Source organism: Monodelphis domestica, chromosome 6 (genome assembly GCF_027887165.1).
Source record: "Monodelphis domestica isolate mMonDom1 chromosome 6, mMonDom1.pri, whole genome shotgun sequence".
Lineage (NCBI taxonomy): Eukaryota > Metazoa > Chordata > Mammalia > Didelphimorphia > Didelphidae > Monodelphis > Monodelphis domestica.
The window spans coordinates 266,906,837-266,924,277 of NC_077232.1; the positions used below are offsets into that span (position 1 = coordinate 266,906,837).

The following is a 17,441-nucleotide window of genomic DNA, read 5'->3' on the forward strand; positions in this document are numbered from 1 at the left end:
ATTTAGCAGAAAAAAATTAAAGCCATTCTCCATGAACTCCCTCTTCTCTTCTCTTCCCTTCTCTCTTTTTCCTCTTCTTACCACCCAGGTTCCTTCTGCCATTCTCACCTCCATCACTTGTTTCACATGATGAAGTAGCCTTACTCCTTGGCCAATCCCTCCCCTTGTTCATGTGATCCCATTCCATTCTGTCCCCTCCAACAGACTCCTACTTTTTCATTTATTTCCAATCTCTCCCTCTTTACTAGTTGATTTCTTACTGCCTTTATCTTCTCTTATCCTGAAATACTCAAACCTCATTCAATAACTTTGGCCCTGGGACTCAAGACCTTTGATCCAAGAACATGCACTTAAAGAAGGAGCCCAGATCAGTCTTAACTTAATTTCTCACCTGGTAATGGTAGCTTCTTTCCCCACCTTGCCCTGATTTTCTGCTTCCTTTTGTATTTTTTTTCTCCCTATTCAATTGTAAACTTCTTTGAGGGTAAGGACCCTCTTCTGCTTTTTTTTTTTTGGCACCCTCAGCAATTAGTAGAGCCTAGCACATAGTAGGTGTTTAAATAAGTCTTTTTTTCCCCCAGTTCTAATTCTTCTACGCCACCCACATTCTGTCCTATCCCTTTTCCTCTATCTTATTTGACTGACTTTCTGTCTCCAGCACTCAGCACAGTGACTGGCATATACCTTAAAAATGTGATTATAAATTTTATAATTATAAAAATCTCTCTAGGATAATGAAGAGAGTAATAAAGGAGAATGAAGAAACAGTCATCTTGTACTGAAGTTATAACTATACACATTCCTATGTGACATAACCTGTCTCAGCTTTATTTTCCTATTTGTGAAGTACTAGATTAAACGAAATTAATTTAAAATTTGTTCAGGTCTAAAACTGTATATTTATATTAAATTCAATCTATTTCATTGTTTCATGTAATAAAATGTCCTTATTCACTTAGAAAGGCAAGACTGCAAGGACATCTAGATCCTATGAACAACCTATCACAGAAATTATGCTCCAAAGATTAAGCAACTTTATCAATTTCCATGGTCCAGAATATCTAGAAACCGAGAGGGTATTAAAAAAAACAAAACAAACAAACAAACAAAAACAACCAGGAACTGTCTGTCATGGGTTATAATGTCACTCAGCACCCCTTTCCCTGCCTCCACACAGAGGTGCTTCATTAGCAGCCTTAATCACATACCACACAGGCTTACATCAAAACCCACCTCTGTACCCCATTCCTCCTTAAATTTCAAGGACTCTAGAGCCCACATCACCACTGATGGAAGTTCCCTCTAGCCCCAAGAGCCAGCTTGGCCACTGCCTTTAGGAACTAAAGTCTGCAAAGAGCTCAAAGTGAGATGCACCAAGGAAAACAGTCTTTGCCAGTGCCAGCACGAGGGCCAGTGATGGCAGGCTCTTAAATGTGCAGGGCCAGAGAACTAAGGAACAAAGTGAGCAGGACAGATCACCAGGACAGGACATTGTGCTTGGGAAGCCCTGTGTATTACTCCACCAAACCTGAGGGAAGAGTATCTAGCTAAGTCAGTTGGGCAAAGCCTTAGGCTGAAGAAGCATGAATTGTCCAGTGTGGAAAGAGGCTGAGACAATTCAAGATCCAATACCCATGAAACCACAGTAAAAGGGGAGGGAGTCACAAAGTGAAAGAAGACCCTAGAGAAAATGAGAACATGGAACTGTAACATGATGTTCCTGAGTGACTTAAAAGAGAAATGAGAATTATGAGAGAAGAATTTATATTCCGCACAGCATAAATAATGAGTAGAATAGAAAAACATAAATAGAAAAAAATTTTAACTAATAATAAATATAAAATTAAAAATTAAAATAAAAAACCTCACCAAAGAAATAAAAGAAAGAACACTAGATTGGGAATACAAATACAAGTGAAAGACAACTTATTCAATTCAATAAACATTTATTATGAGTCTGCTGTGTGCCAGGCACTGTGCTAAGCATTGGAAGTACAAAAGAGACAAAAGACAATCTCTGCCCTCAGAGGGCATACAATATGATGAGGGGACAACATGCAAACAAACATACACAACAAAGGAAGCAATGTATAGGATAAAGATGAAATAATTAACAGAAGGAAAGAACTAAAATTAAGAGGGGTTGGAGAAGACTTCCTGTAGGAAGGATTTTAGTGGTGACTTAAAGGAAATCAGGAAGATTGGGAGGAGGAGAAAAGGAGAGGAAGAAGAGTGTTCCTGGAATCAGGGACAGTCAGAGAATTCCTCGAGCTGATAATGGAGTTACCTGTTACAGAGAAAGATGTAAGAAGATTGGAAAAATGGGAGGGATTAGGCTACAAAGGGTTTGAATGACTATATTTTATATTTAATCCTGGAAGTAATAGGGAAACTAAAACTTACTGAGAATAGGGGGTGGTATGGTAAGACTTGCATTTAAGAAAAATCCCTTTAGTGGATGAATGGAAGATAAATTGGAATGGGGAGAAATTAAAAGCAAGAAGAATACAATAGCAGGCTGATACAATAATCAAAGCTTATACAGTGATATGGCCCTACACTAGAGAAATGAAGTAAGCAAAAACAAAAACAAAAAAAAACCTTCAAAATCAAAACAACTCTGAGATAAAATCTCACACCTATCAAATGGGCTAAAATAATAAGAGGGCAAAATGACAAACGTTGGAAGGGATATAGAGAAAGGGAGACACTAATAAACTGTTGGAACTGATCCAACTATTTTGGAGAGCAATGTGGAAATATGTCCCAAGAGTTATAAAATTGTATATTCTTTTCAACCTAGCAATACCACTATTAGGTTTATTTCCTAAGGTGTATTTCCTAAGGTGTAAGGGAAAAAGAAAATACCCCCCCCCCCCAAATATTGATAGCAGCTCTCTTTGTGTGGGCAAAGAACTGGAAACTAAAGGGATACCCATCAATTGGGGAATGACTAACCAACTTGTGGCTTATGATTGTGATGGAATACTACTGCAGATTAATGTGAGAAAAACATGGAAAGACCTACATGAAATTATGAAGAGCGAAAGGAGTAGAATCAAGAGGACATTCTATACATCAACAGAAATATTCTTTCAAGAATGATTTGTGTATGTCCACCTCTGGAGAAAGAACTGATAAAAATAAGCAAGACATAGTTTTATATATACACATAACTTCTTGTCAAATGATACCTTCTCTATCTTCTAGTGATGTTGCCATTTGTAAACCTGTGTAAAATTCAGTGGTTCATTAGTATAAAGGCATCTACTCCACTGGTACAAATCTATTTTCTCTTTCTTCTCTGTAGAGTATGTATAAACCTTTAAAGAGTTACCTGTTTAGAATGACTTGTTTAAAGCACTAAAGAAACATTACCGTCTAAATAAAAGATCAACTAAAATGGAGGTTAGTGTGAATTTGTTTATAATGTTAGATTAGTGTCTTAGAAAATATTGATTACATTTTCAGATATATTTATTACATTCAAATGAATAAGATATTAAAGTGCTAAAGCTGGGGAAAAATACAAAAGACAATGAAAACTATAAGCATTTACTATGTAACAAGTCCTGTGCTAAGCCTTAGCAAGAAAGGAGCAAAGAGTCTCTGCTATCAAGAGCTGACATTAACAGGAGAGACAGTAATAGAAAAAGGAAGCTGGAAGGAAGAGGGGCATTTCAAGCTGGATGTGTCATCAGTTATTTCAAAATTCAATGTCCAGAAAGTATTTTTATTTGGAGTTAGGGTACCGTAGAGAAAGTGTGTTGAGTATCTTAGCTCTGCCTTGCAACAACCACCCCAAAAAACTCTCACCTCTCTCCCCCTAACCTGTCTACTCCTACCAACTCTAGCAGCTCTACTTCAAACTATTTTCCTTTTTAGTCAATTTTCCATCCAGACCAGACAATTTTCTTCCTATTTCTTGTCATTTTCTACCTTTTCCTTCCTTTTCCATGCCTTTGCTCACCAAACTCTCCTATGCTGTGGATTATTTTCTTTCCTCCTCATATTCCTCAGTGTTAAGATCCAAATCAATTAAGAGTTCTTCAGGTTATCTCCCCTGGTCTCTGAGAAGTTTATCTTAATCTCTTCTTGGTGTTTGCTCTGCCTCATCTCTGACTAAATTTATAGCTTAAAAGTCAATCTATCATTTGTTTTTTGCATCCCCAGGACCTAAAACTAATTTTATACATCATTCAATATTTTAAATCAGCAAAGCTAGCTGGAGGAGGGCTCAAGGCAGGAAGGTTCATCCTATCCCTTAACCCCCATGTAAGAGAATTTAATGAAGAGTCATAGTTTAAAAAAAAAAAGAGTAACAAAATATTTCTCCCACAAATCGGGGATGTGCTCTCCAACAATTATAGTATGAGAAGAAACACAAAGTGAACACACATGGCCAAAGCCTATATGTTGAGGAACACGTGTGTAGGGAACATAGATAGCCAGGGCACATGAGTGAAGGGGCATAAAAAGGTAAAAGATCTTTGAAAGGGTAACTTACACCTCCAATGCTGTAAGGCTACTGCTGTCTTTTAGTGATAGCATAACATCCTTTTCCTTGCTGATGATATTTTTCTGGTACCTATTGGATGTTGATTTAGTATAATTTCTTTTTTTTTAAATTTTATTTAATTGATTAATTTAGAGTATTTTTCCGGGATTAAAAAATCATGTTCTTTTCCTCCCTTTCCCCCAACTCCCTCCCATAGCCGATGCACAATTCCACTGGGCTTGGTATTTTCACTAGAGTAATCACTTAGGGTTTATAACCCCAAATATATCCCCATAAACACATGTAATCAAGCAGTTGTTTTTCTTAAGTGTTTCTATTCCAACAGTTCTTTCTCTGAATGTGGATAGTATTCTTTCTCATAAGTCCTTCAGAATTGTCTTAAGTCATTGCATTGCTGCTAGTAGAGAAGTCCATTACATTCGTTTGTGTCACAGTGTATCAGGCTCTGTGTACAATGTTCTCCTTTCACTCTGCATCAATTCCTGGAGGTCATTCCAGTTCCCATGGAATTCCTCCACTTTATTATTCCTTTGAGCACAATAGTATTCCATCACCAACATATACCACAATTTGTTCAGCCATTCCCTAATCAAAGGGCATTCCCTCATTTTCCAATTTTTTTTGCCACCACAAAGAGCTCAGCTATGAATATTTTTGTACAAGACTTTTCCCCTATTATCTCTTTGGGGTACACACCCAGCAGTGCTATGGCTGGATCAAAGGATAAGCAGTCTTTTAGCACCCTTTGGGCAGAGTTCCAAATTGCCCTCCAGAATGGTTGGATCAATTCACAACTCCACCAGCAATGAATTAATGTCCCGATTTTGCCACATCCCCTCCAACATTTATTATTTTCCTTTGCTATCATGTTAGCCAATCTGCTAGGTGTGAGGTGGAACCTCAGAGTTGTTTTGATTTTCATTTCTCTGATTATAAGAGATTTAGAACATTTTTTTCATGCGTTAATTGATATTTTTGATTTCTTGATCTGAAAATTGCCTATTTATGTCCCCTGCCCTTTTGTCAATTTGGGAATGGTTTGATTTTTTTGTATAATTGATTTAGCTCTTTATAAATTTGAGTAATTAGACTTTTGTCAGAGGTTTTTGTTCTGAAGATTTTTTCCCAATTTTTTGCTTTCCTTAAAACCAATGTAATCAAAATGATTTATTTTACATTTTTAATTTTTTCTAACTCTTGCTTGGTTCTTAAAGTCTTTCTTTTCCCAAAAATCTGACAAGTATACTGTTCACCTAATTTACTTATAGCTTCCTTCTTTATATTCAAGTCATTCACCCATTCCAAGTTTATTTTGATATAGGGTATTAGATGTTAATCTAAACCTAATCTTTCCCATACTGTTTTCCAATTTCCCCAGCAGTTTTTTGACAAATAGTGGATTAGGAAGATTCATCTTGTCCAGTTCAAATCTGGCCTCAAAACCTCACTAGGTGTGTGACACTGGTCAAGTCACTTAACCTGTTTGCCTCAGTTTCCTCATCTTTAAAATAAACTGGAGAAGGAAATGGAAAACTGCTCCAATATCTTTGCCAAGAAAACCCCATATGGTGTTTCAAATAGTTGGACACAACTGAACAATACAAGATTTTAAAAGCTCTATATTGGGCACTTCTTGGTATATACAATGAGAAAAGCAAACATCCTGCCCTCAAATGAACAGTTTTTGTGAGTAGTCATGGTTATGGAAGCCAGCTTAGTTGCTCAAGTTTTAAAATTATACTATACCTTTTGCTAAGAACAGAGTATAGTTACTTTCTAGTTTTTTGTTGTTGTTCTTGTTTTCCCTCTTAGAATCAATACTAAGTACTGGTTCAAAGGTAGAAGAGTGGTCTGGGATAGGAAATTGGGATTAAGAGGATTAAGAGACTTGTCAAGGATCACACAGCTAGGAAGTATCTGAGAACAGATGTGAACCCAGGACCTCTTACCTGGCTTTTCATGCAATGAATGAGCCCCCAGTTGCAACGTTACCTTCTATTTTACCCATTTTCCCATACATTATATACTTTTTTCTGGAAGATTATGTATGATTCTTTGAACTAGCTTGATCTGAATGATCTTTAGGTAACTTAAATTTATGTGTTCCTTCTGCAGTTTGTATTTCATACCATATTTAAATTGAGACCTGATGGAAAAATCTGAATCTTATAGATGATTTTTTTTCTTTTTGCTGGTACATCAGCCCTTTAAGAGCTAGGGGCTCTTGCTCATACTAGAAGAAGCAGAATTTAAGACTATCTTAAAGGACCAAATTGCATCTGTGGAATTATTGTGCTTTTTTTTTTAACTAAGAAAATAGTAATAATAGGATAAAAATTGTTATTTCAAAATAAAAATCACATTTTCATATCAATTGTACTTGGTCCTTTGAGATAACAAAAGTGGTGTCTTCCAGCTTGACCAATTATTTTTTTTAAGCCATTACTCTCCACCCTGGATTCAATGCTGTGTATTGGTTCCAAGGCAGAAGAGCAATAAGGATTAGGAAATGGGGGTTAAGTGACTTGCCCAGGGTCACACAGCTGGGAAGTGTCTCTGGCCAGATTTGAACCTAAGACTTCCCATCTCTAGTTCACCTAGCCCTTCCCAATTGATCTTTATAATTTAGTTACATTTACTTTTAATTTTTTGGTGTTCTCAGTCTTTCCATTTCCAATGTTCTAGGTACTGTGTCTTTTGTGTTTTTGGCTCTCCATTTGTTTATAGAGACTTCAGTACTATCACACATATCTCTTACAGCAGAGTAAAATTCCATTATATTAAGGTACCAGTTTGTTTAATTATTCCCTATTTGATAGGTATTTACTTTGTTTCCTATTCTTAGCTATCACAAATAGTATATCCACATATATAGGAACTTTTTTGATACTGATGGGTTCCTTGGGATATAAAGCCATTAAGAGTCTCTATGGAAATTTTAATCACTTCATTTGCATAATTCCAAAGTTGAAGACTCTCATTAAATGTGCCTACACAGTTACATGGTAAAGTTTAGAATAATGGAGAATAGAACTCTAACCTATCTTCCAACTCCCAAGAAACCTTAATCCCAGGAAAACAAGGTTAGTCAGGATTTTTAAAATTTAATTGCTCTTTTACAGAGGCAGTAAAGAACTAAGGAAAAGGGAAATTACAAAACCAACTAACACAATTTAGAAAGACAGGAAAAGAGATTTCTCTCTGACTTGGTTTCTAACAAGTTAAGCAGATGAAAACAAATGGCTCCTTCCAGTTTCTTCTTTAGAGATTCTACTCTAAGTCAGCTTTTATCACTAGTACCCCCACTGGCTTTTCAAATAACAACTCAGCCCTACAAAAAGTGAAAATTTATCTCTTCAGGACAGGACCCAGGATGGGTGGTGGGGGGTGGGGCTAGGGGGGGAGGGGGAAGGTTGCTCTTTGTTTCTCACACAATTGTAATTTGTTTAGATCAAAATATTAAATTCTGACCCCACTTTGCCTTTTAAAAATTTACACACGACCACAGCCACTTTTACCAAGAGAGATGAATTAATTAGCTGTGTGTGTGTGTGTGTGTGTGTGTCTGCATAGGAAAGACTCTGGACTAAATAACTACTTCAACCAAATCACACACTCTTATCTAGAACCTGGCATAATCTTGCTATCAAGTTACAAAGATATTCCCCCCTCCCCCCCAGTTTTCCCAATAACTCTACCTCTACAAAAAACAGGGGAGAAGCAAGTCATATTTCCTACCTTCAAATTCTTTCACATAAATATTACCCTAGGTCACTCTCCATCTGGCTAATTCTTCTATTTAATTGCCAAATCAGTAAGAACAAGCACAAAGTTGGTAGACAGATGCTAGGAGAACTATGGATATACTTTAGATGTGGTTATGTTATTTAAAGGAATGCGGGGGTGGGGGTGGGGGGGGGGAGCAGCCAGCTGGCTCAGTGGATTGAAAGCCAAGCCTCAAGATGGGAGGGCCTGGGTTCAGATTTGACCTCAGATATAATTCCTAGCTCTGTGATTCTGGGCAAGTCATTTAACCCACTTTGCCTAGTCCTTATGGTTCTTCTACCTTTGAAAAAAATGAATAGTTTTGATTCTAAGATGGAAAGTAAAGGTTTAAAAATAGAAAAAAAGGAATGCTAATAGTAAACATTAAGCCGAAGGATATCAATTAAAAGGGTTCTATCTCCAGTAGTGAATATATTTGAGCCACTAAAGAATGAGGTATTTTAAACATGGCAGAAAGGAAAAGGAATGCTCTAATATGCAACTGTATTTGTGATCTCATTCATTTTCTAGGATGCTCCTTCCAAAATTACTAATCAGATTATCTTGTGACTTCTCTCATGGCATGAACAATATGGAAATTTGCATTATATAAAAATATGGATATAATCTATATCAGATTATTCACCAACTCAGGAAGAGGAGAGGGAGAAAACTTTAATTCTCAAAGTAAAAAATTGTTTTTCCATATAACTGGAAAAAAAAAGAAAAAACATGGGAAATAAAAAAAATTTAAACTACATTTTAAAAACATTTTTAAATTAAAAAATAAACAAACAGAGGTTATCCTGGGTCTAGCTATCCTGTGTAACTCTCATCCCTGTGTGATTAGGAGTTCACCACAGGGAACCTACCTAACATGCTGTGAAGCCATTCTGGCAGAGGAACGTTATCAGGGATGTTAAAAGTGATGTCTAGCAGTTACTATTTACTCTCCCCATCAACCCATTTTCTTTTCGAAGATACATTTCTTCCCAGTGAAATACTTAACCATTTTCTTCATACAAGTAACTTATTTATTCTATGTAGCAGTTAGCACAACAGCTATTTATCATTCTGTTTACAAAGAAATATGGAGATAAAGTGATGGTACTATCCTGGAATGATTAGCATTAACAATAAAATGTAAATGAAAATATCTGAATGACAAAATACTTTTCAAAAAACTGTTGTGTCTCCAGAGAACCATATCAAATTTTTAACTTTGATGGCTTGTTGAGTTCTACTTTGAATTCAGTAAATTTTAACTTTTTCTTTTCCTTTACAATGAACTGTATAAATAACTCCTATAAATAATGGGGAATATAATGAATACAGAAGGAGCATGGAAAAAGTTATGCTAACTAATTCAAAAAGACACAAGCAGAACCCCCCTCCCTAATATATATAAAGAAACCCCAACAATGTAAATAGGCAGTGCCACCGTAAAACAAATCAGTCTGAATCTTGTGAAATTACAAATATGTAATATGTTTAGTCCTAAATTACATAGAACATATTTAAAAGAGTGATGAGAAAACAGCCCCAAACTCAATGGCTAATTGCAGAGACAAAAATCATATAAAATCAGATTTTTTTCAACATTTGATTGATTTTGCCAAGTTTTTCTCTTAATCCTCTTATCAATGTAATAATTAAAATTCTACAGAGATTGTATCTCAATTTGCCTTTTCATAGAAATGCAGAGTGAGTTAAGTGTGCACTGACCCAGCTTTGGGAAGATTAGACAAAGTAGCTGGCTGATGCCTTCTTTTTTCTCTGGGCTACTTTCTATAGCCATAAAGTAAAGATACAGTCTACAGAGAATTATCATCATAGAGCCAAAAAGAAATTCCTTTTTATAAGGAATAGAGGATAAGATTCAGATAATGTAGAAGATATTAGTAAAAATATATTTTTTAAATATATTAAATATTGTGAAATTATAATGAGCAAGTTTGGGTTGGAAAATGAGAGGAGAAATCGCCTCCTCCTACCCTGATTAGAAATGTAGGAATTGTGGATGTGGATTATGGGATGGCAGACTTTCAAAATATGCTGAACTGTTCCTTTTTCTCTTCTCTCTTTTTTTATCTCTATCTTAAAGGATAACTTTCTGTGAAGAAGGGAAATGTAGGTGAATTAATCATAATTTTCATTCACAAAATTATTATTTCTTTGATTTGTAGGACTCCCTCATTTAGGATTTGTTATTTTTCCATTAGAGTCTTGGTCTTATTTGTGTTCCTTGAATTGATTATTATTTTGCTGTGCTTTGGTCTATAAGGAATATGATTTCTATTTTGCCATTTTTACATTTGTATGTTCTTTTCTATAATACAGTGGGAGGCAGAGATAGACAATCACCAGAACATCCTTGGACCCAGAGAGCCCACAATGAAATGATAGTTCCATAACAAAGTCACTTGGAAACTTACAGGAAGGTTGATACCAGTGCAGTCAATAACATCTGGTTGGGATTTGATGAGATCCCAGCAAGGGATAGATCCAACTCTATATTTAGGGCTATGTAAGGAGGAATCAAGGCAAGAATCTAAATCAAGCTACTAGGAGTAGCTCAAAGCCTAGGAATCTACAACTGCAAAGCCCAGAATTAGCTGCTCAGACCCTGGCCAGCATCACCTAAGCAGGTGATCTTTACACCCCAGAGCACATCCTCCATTCACTTGTCAAAGTAATCGTTAATGGTCAGGTCCAATATTCAAGAGAATATCTATACCCTCTGGGATCAAATTTTAAACCCTCAGTTTGGCATTCAAAGCCCTTCACAATCTAGTACCTTCCTACCTTTCCAGGCTTTTTACATCTAATTATTCCCATCTCCTGTTTATTCTTTGATCCAATAAAACTAGCCTCTTCTCATTGCTTCAGAACAAGAGACTCCTGGCTCTGGGGCTGGCTGTCTCCCACTTCTGGAACACTAAATATCCTTATTTTTTCTCTTGCCTTCCCTGGCTCCCTTCAAGTCCCAGCTAAAATCCTAATCTTCTCCAAGTTTTTCTGAATACAATTCATTCTCTCTGGTGATCATTTTCACTTTATCCTGTATGTAACTTGTTTGTATATAGTTGTTTGCACATTAGACTGTAAGCTTCTTGGAAAAGACTTTTACTTTCTTTGTATACTACAGTAATTAGTTTAGCTCCTGCCACACGGTCAAGTATTAATTCCATACTGACGGTCTACACTGCAAACATAGGAAGTCCAAAGAATACCAGCAACATCCACACATCTAGCCAATCAATGAAAGAGACCACAAAAGATGAGAAAGTGCTAACATCCAAGTTGAGAGATGAGAACAGAACAGACCTTAGGTGCCCTAATGTCTACAAAGAACAAGAAGAGGACTGTGCCCAGTCTTCTTTTTGTTCTGTTGTTATTAACAAAGAAAAAGGAGGGGGAAAATGGAATATACTATGCAAGAAAGGAAGAGGAAACACAAGGAACTTACTCGCTCACAAAAGATGAAATAAGGAGGAAAGAGTGGGTGGAGTGGGAGTGACAAAAATCTTAGTTCCATATGAATCATACAAAAGGATGGTAGAACATACACACAAATGGAAGTAATGAGAGTACATTGTAGAAATACATACTCAGAAGAGAAATAGAAGGAAAGGGAAGATGTTATTTAAAATAAGAGTTAAAATGATGAGAGATTACTAATTAAAAAAAAACAAAACACCCTCCAAATCTGGAGAGTGTAACATGAAGTGGGAATGAAAAGAAATGTTAAAATAGGGCAAGAGAATGTATTCTCTTCTTCAAAATTAATTATTTTGCAACATTCTTAAAAAACAAAAACAAAAAAACACCTTTACCTTCCACTTTACAATCAATATGTGCATTGGTCCAAAGACAGAAGATATTGATATTGAGTTAAGTGACTTACACAAGGTCAAACAGCTAGGAAGTATCTGGGGCAAGTTTGAACCCAGAACACCACAGTGGTCTCTATGTCTGGTTCTCAAGCCATTGAGCTACCTATCTGCCCCCTTTTGCAACATTTTCTTTAATTTTCTTTAGCTGTATAGGTAATCTTGATCCACAATCAACTCAATCTGTGCTTTAATTCCCATGATTTTGTATAACTTAATTTCCAAAGGAAACCAATTTCTAACCCACTGAGACTCAGTTTCTTCATCTGGAAAATTATGAAACTACCATGGATCACCTCTAAGTCATGATGCCATGATCCCAAATGAGTGGTTCCAAGTTCTGTCCCTCTCTTCCTCCTCTTTTATGTCTCAGACCTCATATTTACCACCCTTCTTCATCTCTCAAATTTGAACATATGGAAGTATTCCTAAGTTCAAAACCAATTCTATTATCAATGATTCAGTGCATCTGTGTCCCCTACTCTGACAACAGCCACCATCATAGCATCCCAGATACAACCCCATTGATCCATGTTTTGAACAGTCCCCAAAGCAGTTGGGGAATTCTACTTACCTCGGTGGACTGTGGAGGCATTTTCAACTTAGAAAGTTTGGCTTTGGCAGTCACTTTGAAATCTGGTATTTTCTCATAGGAATGTCCATGGTAGTCGTCAGGCAGTGGTTTCAGTTCAGGTGACTCACTGGGCGCCTGATCCTGACCATCCATGGGCCGAACATATGCCGTAGGCTTCTGCTGCATCGCTGTGGTTTTTGAGGGCAGGGAGGGAGGGGGAAACGATTGAGAAGAAGGCTGGGAGTTGACCATCCCTAAGCCGGTGACTGGAGCCAAACTGTATTGTGGTGTCTCTTCTTCTTTGGGCTCTAGTGCTAGGTGCGAGGGAGATTTAGCTTGGGCACAGCCCTTACTGCTCCCCTTGCTGCTTCCCAGCATCCTGGATCCAGTTGGTTGGTTGGAATGGTGGGATGCCAATGGTGCAACTGAAGAAGACAAAGTAGATGACAAGAGAGAATTATCCATCTCCAGGGCTGAGTCTGAAAGCTCAACACAAGATGTGCCATCAGGCCGGAGGAGCTCATCTTTTTTGTTCTGACTCCTATGATGACGATCCTGACCATTGTAATATTTCCCTTGGTGCTGGTTGCTAGATATGCTGTCACTTCTGGCATGTAAGCTCATGGCTGGTTCCATTCTTGCCTGTGTGGCTTTTGGACAGTGAGTAGGGATATAAATAGAAGGACCAGAAGCAGAATTAGTAACTTGGTGATGGACACTACTGAAGAATGGCGGATGTGTGATACTACCAGTCTTCTCGGGATAGAAAGAACACCTAGATTTTCCTTGAGAGGTTAAAGAGAGGCTACTTTCTTCGGGGATACCAAAGAGATTCTGGTTTTTGGTACTGATCAGCTCCTTGACTTCTTCATAATTACCCAATGTATTTTGAATTCTACTGGACAACTCATCTCCTTTGCTAGTCTGAAAAAAAATTAAATAGAAAAATGTCACAATTAAAAACTCTTTGACCCAGAAATCTTACTGAATAATCATAACAGTAATTTATTGTGATAGCAATTAACTAATAAAAAAAAGGAGGTATCTGTTGACAAGGGGGATGGCTACAATAACTATGGAGCATGAATGTAATGGAAATGTGCAGTTCTGTAAGAAATTATGGATTCAAAGAGTTCAGAGATGCAAGATGAAACTTCACTTACCATGGGAAGTAAGCAGAAGTAAACAATAAACATGACTATCACTACAAAACAACCAACCAGAATACCCTGCATATGGTATAATGATAATGACTGAGCTTGTCCCTGAAGAGATGAGGCAATGTATTTTGCAGAGGTGGGGGACCCTAGACATGGCATATACTGTAAACTTGAACAGTCTATTTCCTAATTTTGACATTTTGAATCCCCTCCCCATTTTTCTTATTCATTATTTCTTACAAGAAGAAGGGGAGTAAAAATTAAAGGGCAATAATAAAAAAGGGGGAAACTATGTTACCTTGCAGGCCAAAGCTATCTGGGAATGCTCATTCCCAGTTCCCCAACCTCTGGAATCTTAGTCATGTGGTATGCGTGTTTTTCTTAATTCTTTAAACTTAATATACATCCCATTAATTTTAGGGTTTTTCCCCCTAATTCACCAATTATGACCACTCTACAAATTGAACTGTACTAAATGACTTTCAGCACTTGGCTTGACAAGCATTTTATACCCTTGTACGTGGAAAGTACCTTGTAGGGCTCTCCAAAGAGAGGTGTATTCACAGGGAAGAACTTTTTCTCTTGGTGAACCTCCTGGTTGCGTCTCTCCTTCTCTCTAATTCGAAGTAAGTTTCTATCTTCATTAAACAAGCTGCTCAGGTGCCACAAAGGAACACAGAAGGGAAATTGCATCAGTGCCTAAGTGTTTAAAACCAGAGTAGTGATACATATCCCAAAAGCCTATGATCTAATACTGTCCTAAAGCTTACGCTTTTTGAAGGCCAAACCAAGTAGACGAATCACTGGATAAAATGCTGTCTCTCAAAGAAAATATATCAGAAAGAAACCCTTGGTTCACTTCTGAGTGAATTTAAAACTTAAAGAGTTTTAATCCAAAACTGAATTATCTTCTGAGGAGTAAATGGGAATGAACCAAATTAAGTGGCTTTTCTCTAGTGTTCTTTTATTAAATTAGGGGTATGGCACAAAGGCTTGAAGAAGACAAAAAGAAATTAATACTTTGTGACCAAATTCTTCTATTCTAAGTTTTACAACACTAAGAGACCATCTAGCTTGACTCATTTGAACAGTTGGGAAAATGTGGTCACAGAGATTAAATGACACAGACAGATGAGTATATTTTCCCAGCCCTATGTGAATTTTTTTCCTCAAAAACAAAAACAACAAAAGCAATTGTATCAAACGTTGGATTAGAATGGGATACAATGTACATTATCCTAGGAGCAATGTAGATGGCACTGTACCTGAAAAAGTCACCTAAGAAAACTGTTTTTCAGACTGTCAAGTTCACCACCATCCTTTTGTTATCCAGGTTTGCAACTCTGACAAGAGGATTCCTCTTCTCCCCTCACTCCAGGGACACAACAGTAGCCAAATCTTGTCATTTCTACCCCAATAACTCACAGAGACTATCCTAGTTCACGTCTTTTTAACCCCTGATCTGGCATATTGTAATAACCTTCTTGTTCTCCTTGTCTCGCATTTCTCCCCATCATTCATCCTGAGACTCCTATTAAAGTGATCTTCCTAAACTAAAAATACATCATTCTGGTCATGTTACTCCTCTAACACAAGAAACTCCAATGGCTACTAAGTAAAATCGTTATTGTCTTTACAGTTTACAATTACAAATTTATATTGTTGGTTTTTCTGAATTTAACCAAAGGGGTATATATATTTTTATAGGCATCTACACTTATTCCAAAAGAAACAAGTTAAAATTGCTTTAAATCCTGCTGAGGTACCTTAACCAGTAATAACATGAAGAAGAAAAACTGTTCTGAGATTTCTAGATGAACAGAACATGAGTAAAGATAAACAATGGAGACTGCTACACAATTGGTAATAATGGTTGATATCCATCTCCATTCTTCATCCTAGTTCAGAGGGGACCCCTAAAGGGGAGCCAGTGGAGTGCCAGCACTTTGGCAGATTGGACCATACTATAAAGGCTTGGGAGCAGTCCCGTTAACAAAATGAGTGTTTTCTGAGGTCCAACCAAGCTAATTATGGAGAAATATATCACTAGTAGTTGGGCTACCTAATAATGAATTTGAGCAGAACATGCAGATGGTAACCCACATTACAAAGAAACATTTTAAATGACACTTAGACCTACAACACATTTATACAGTAACTTAATAGTAGAAAATGGGCAAAGGGAAATGAAGGCTCTCAATTTTTTTTAGACCATCAAGAAATGTCTGTATGACTATTGGCATCCTAAATGGAATAATGTCTAGTAATCAATTAGCACACATTCTGCTAGAACAGCTTAAGCTATTAATCATATAATAATAATAATAATAATATCGAGGTTGATTTTCCAGCTATAAGAGAAACCAGTCCTTAACACAATGCCTGACATCTAACAGGTACTTTGACTAGCTGAATGCAAAATGATGAACCAGAGGAAAGTTGGAACTAAACAGCAAGGTACACGCTGGAAAGACAAAGAGAGGAACTGATGGAATTGGTTTCATTGTACGCCCAGAACTAACAAGAAACATCATTTCATGGGGCATCGAGTCAATGGTAAGTATTTGGAAAAAAGAGCACCATGAAAATTTACAGGTAATGTACCAACATAAGTTGCTAAGAAGAAAAAAAATGAATTTATTTAGTATTCCCTACATACAAGGCTATAGGGACACATATAAAAAGGTGAAACAGTCCCTGTTCTCATGGAACTTACATTCTAATGAGGAAGTCAATATGTGGAAGGTTTCAGCTCAAAGTCAGATATAAAGGTCCTCAGGCTGTAGCACCAAAGCAGATGGTGATGTCCATTCTTTAATGCCTTTACCAAGGAAAAAATGCTGAGCCACTTGGCAGTACTAAGAACTTTGATGGCAAGAACTTTTTGGGGTCTTCAAAAAATGTGGCTGTAGGAGCAGTTTCCAGAATGCATATCCATAAGGGTTGAGATTGATGGCAATGGGCAGTAAGATGGAAGTAATGCTACTGTTTGTCTCCATTAGTGCCTGAGGAGAAATGGTGGTCAAGGTAGTGAGGGTGGTTTGACTTGACTGGCACATGCTTGCCTACTTGGTGTCTTCCCCCGAATGTCTTGCTGCTTCCACAAGGCTAGCTAGCTTGCCTGCCCTAGGTATTGTAGGTGGTGGGAGCTAACCCATCTCCATAGGAGCTTTCTCCCCAGACGATGGCTGTGAGGGCTTCAGAGGATACTGGCATGTCCTGGATTCCCATCTCCCTGTACGAGGTGGTTGATCAGTAGCTGTTGTTGGTGATGATACAGAAAGTGATGCTGCTGCCTCTCCACAATGTTTCCCCCTCAGTGGAAGCAAACCTGGTGGTTTGGGGGGCACTGTCATTCCCAAGGTTCTTTGATTGTGACCATCATGAGTTGAGATGGTGATCAAAATGGTGGCGGTGGTATCATTCTCCCAAGGTGCTCTGCTGTTTCACCCAGGCTGGCTAACTACCTACACATTAGGTAGTTGTTGTTGGAGAAATTCTATAAAGAACTTATTAAAATTCTCAAAACC

At 37.3% G+C, this 17,441-nt stretch overlaps 1 protein-coding gene across 9 annotated transcripts in view; it reads right to left on the bottom strand.

Moving 5' to 3' along the window:
* The window catches only part of AFF1 (ALF transcription elongation factor 1), a 220,283-nt gene that overhangs the window by 89,256 nt on the left and 113,586 nt on the right, over positions 1-17,441 (bottom strand). For 5 of the 9 annotated variants that reach the window (XM_007495930.3, XM_007495928.3, XM_007495927.3 and 2 more), the window contains 2 exons: positions 14,443-14,563; positions 12,752-13,675 (listed from right to left, as the gene is read on the bottom strand). The exons of 3 other annotated variants lie outside the window; for them this stretch is intronic. In XM_007495930.3, the coding sequence (XP_007495992.1) occupies positions 12,752-13,675; positions 14,443-14,563 (1,045 nt within the window). The remainder of the gene's footprint in view (positions 1-12,751; positions 13,676-14,442; positions 14,564-17,441) is intronic. One more of the 9 variants, XM_056803178.1, reaches the window with a different exon arrangement.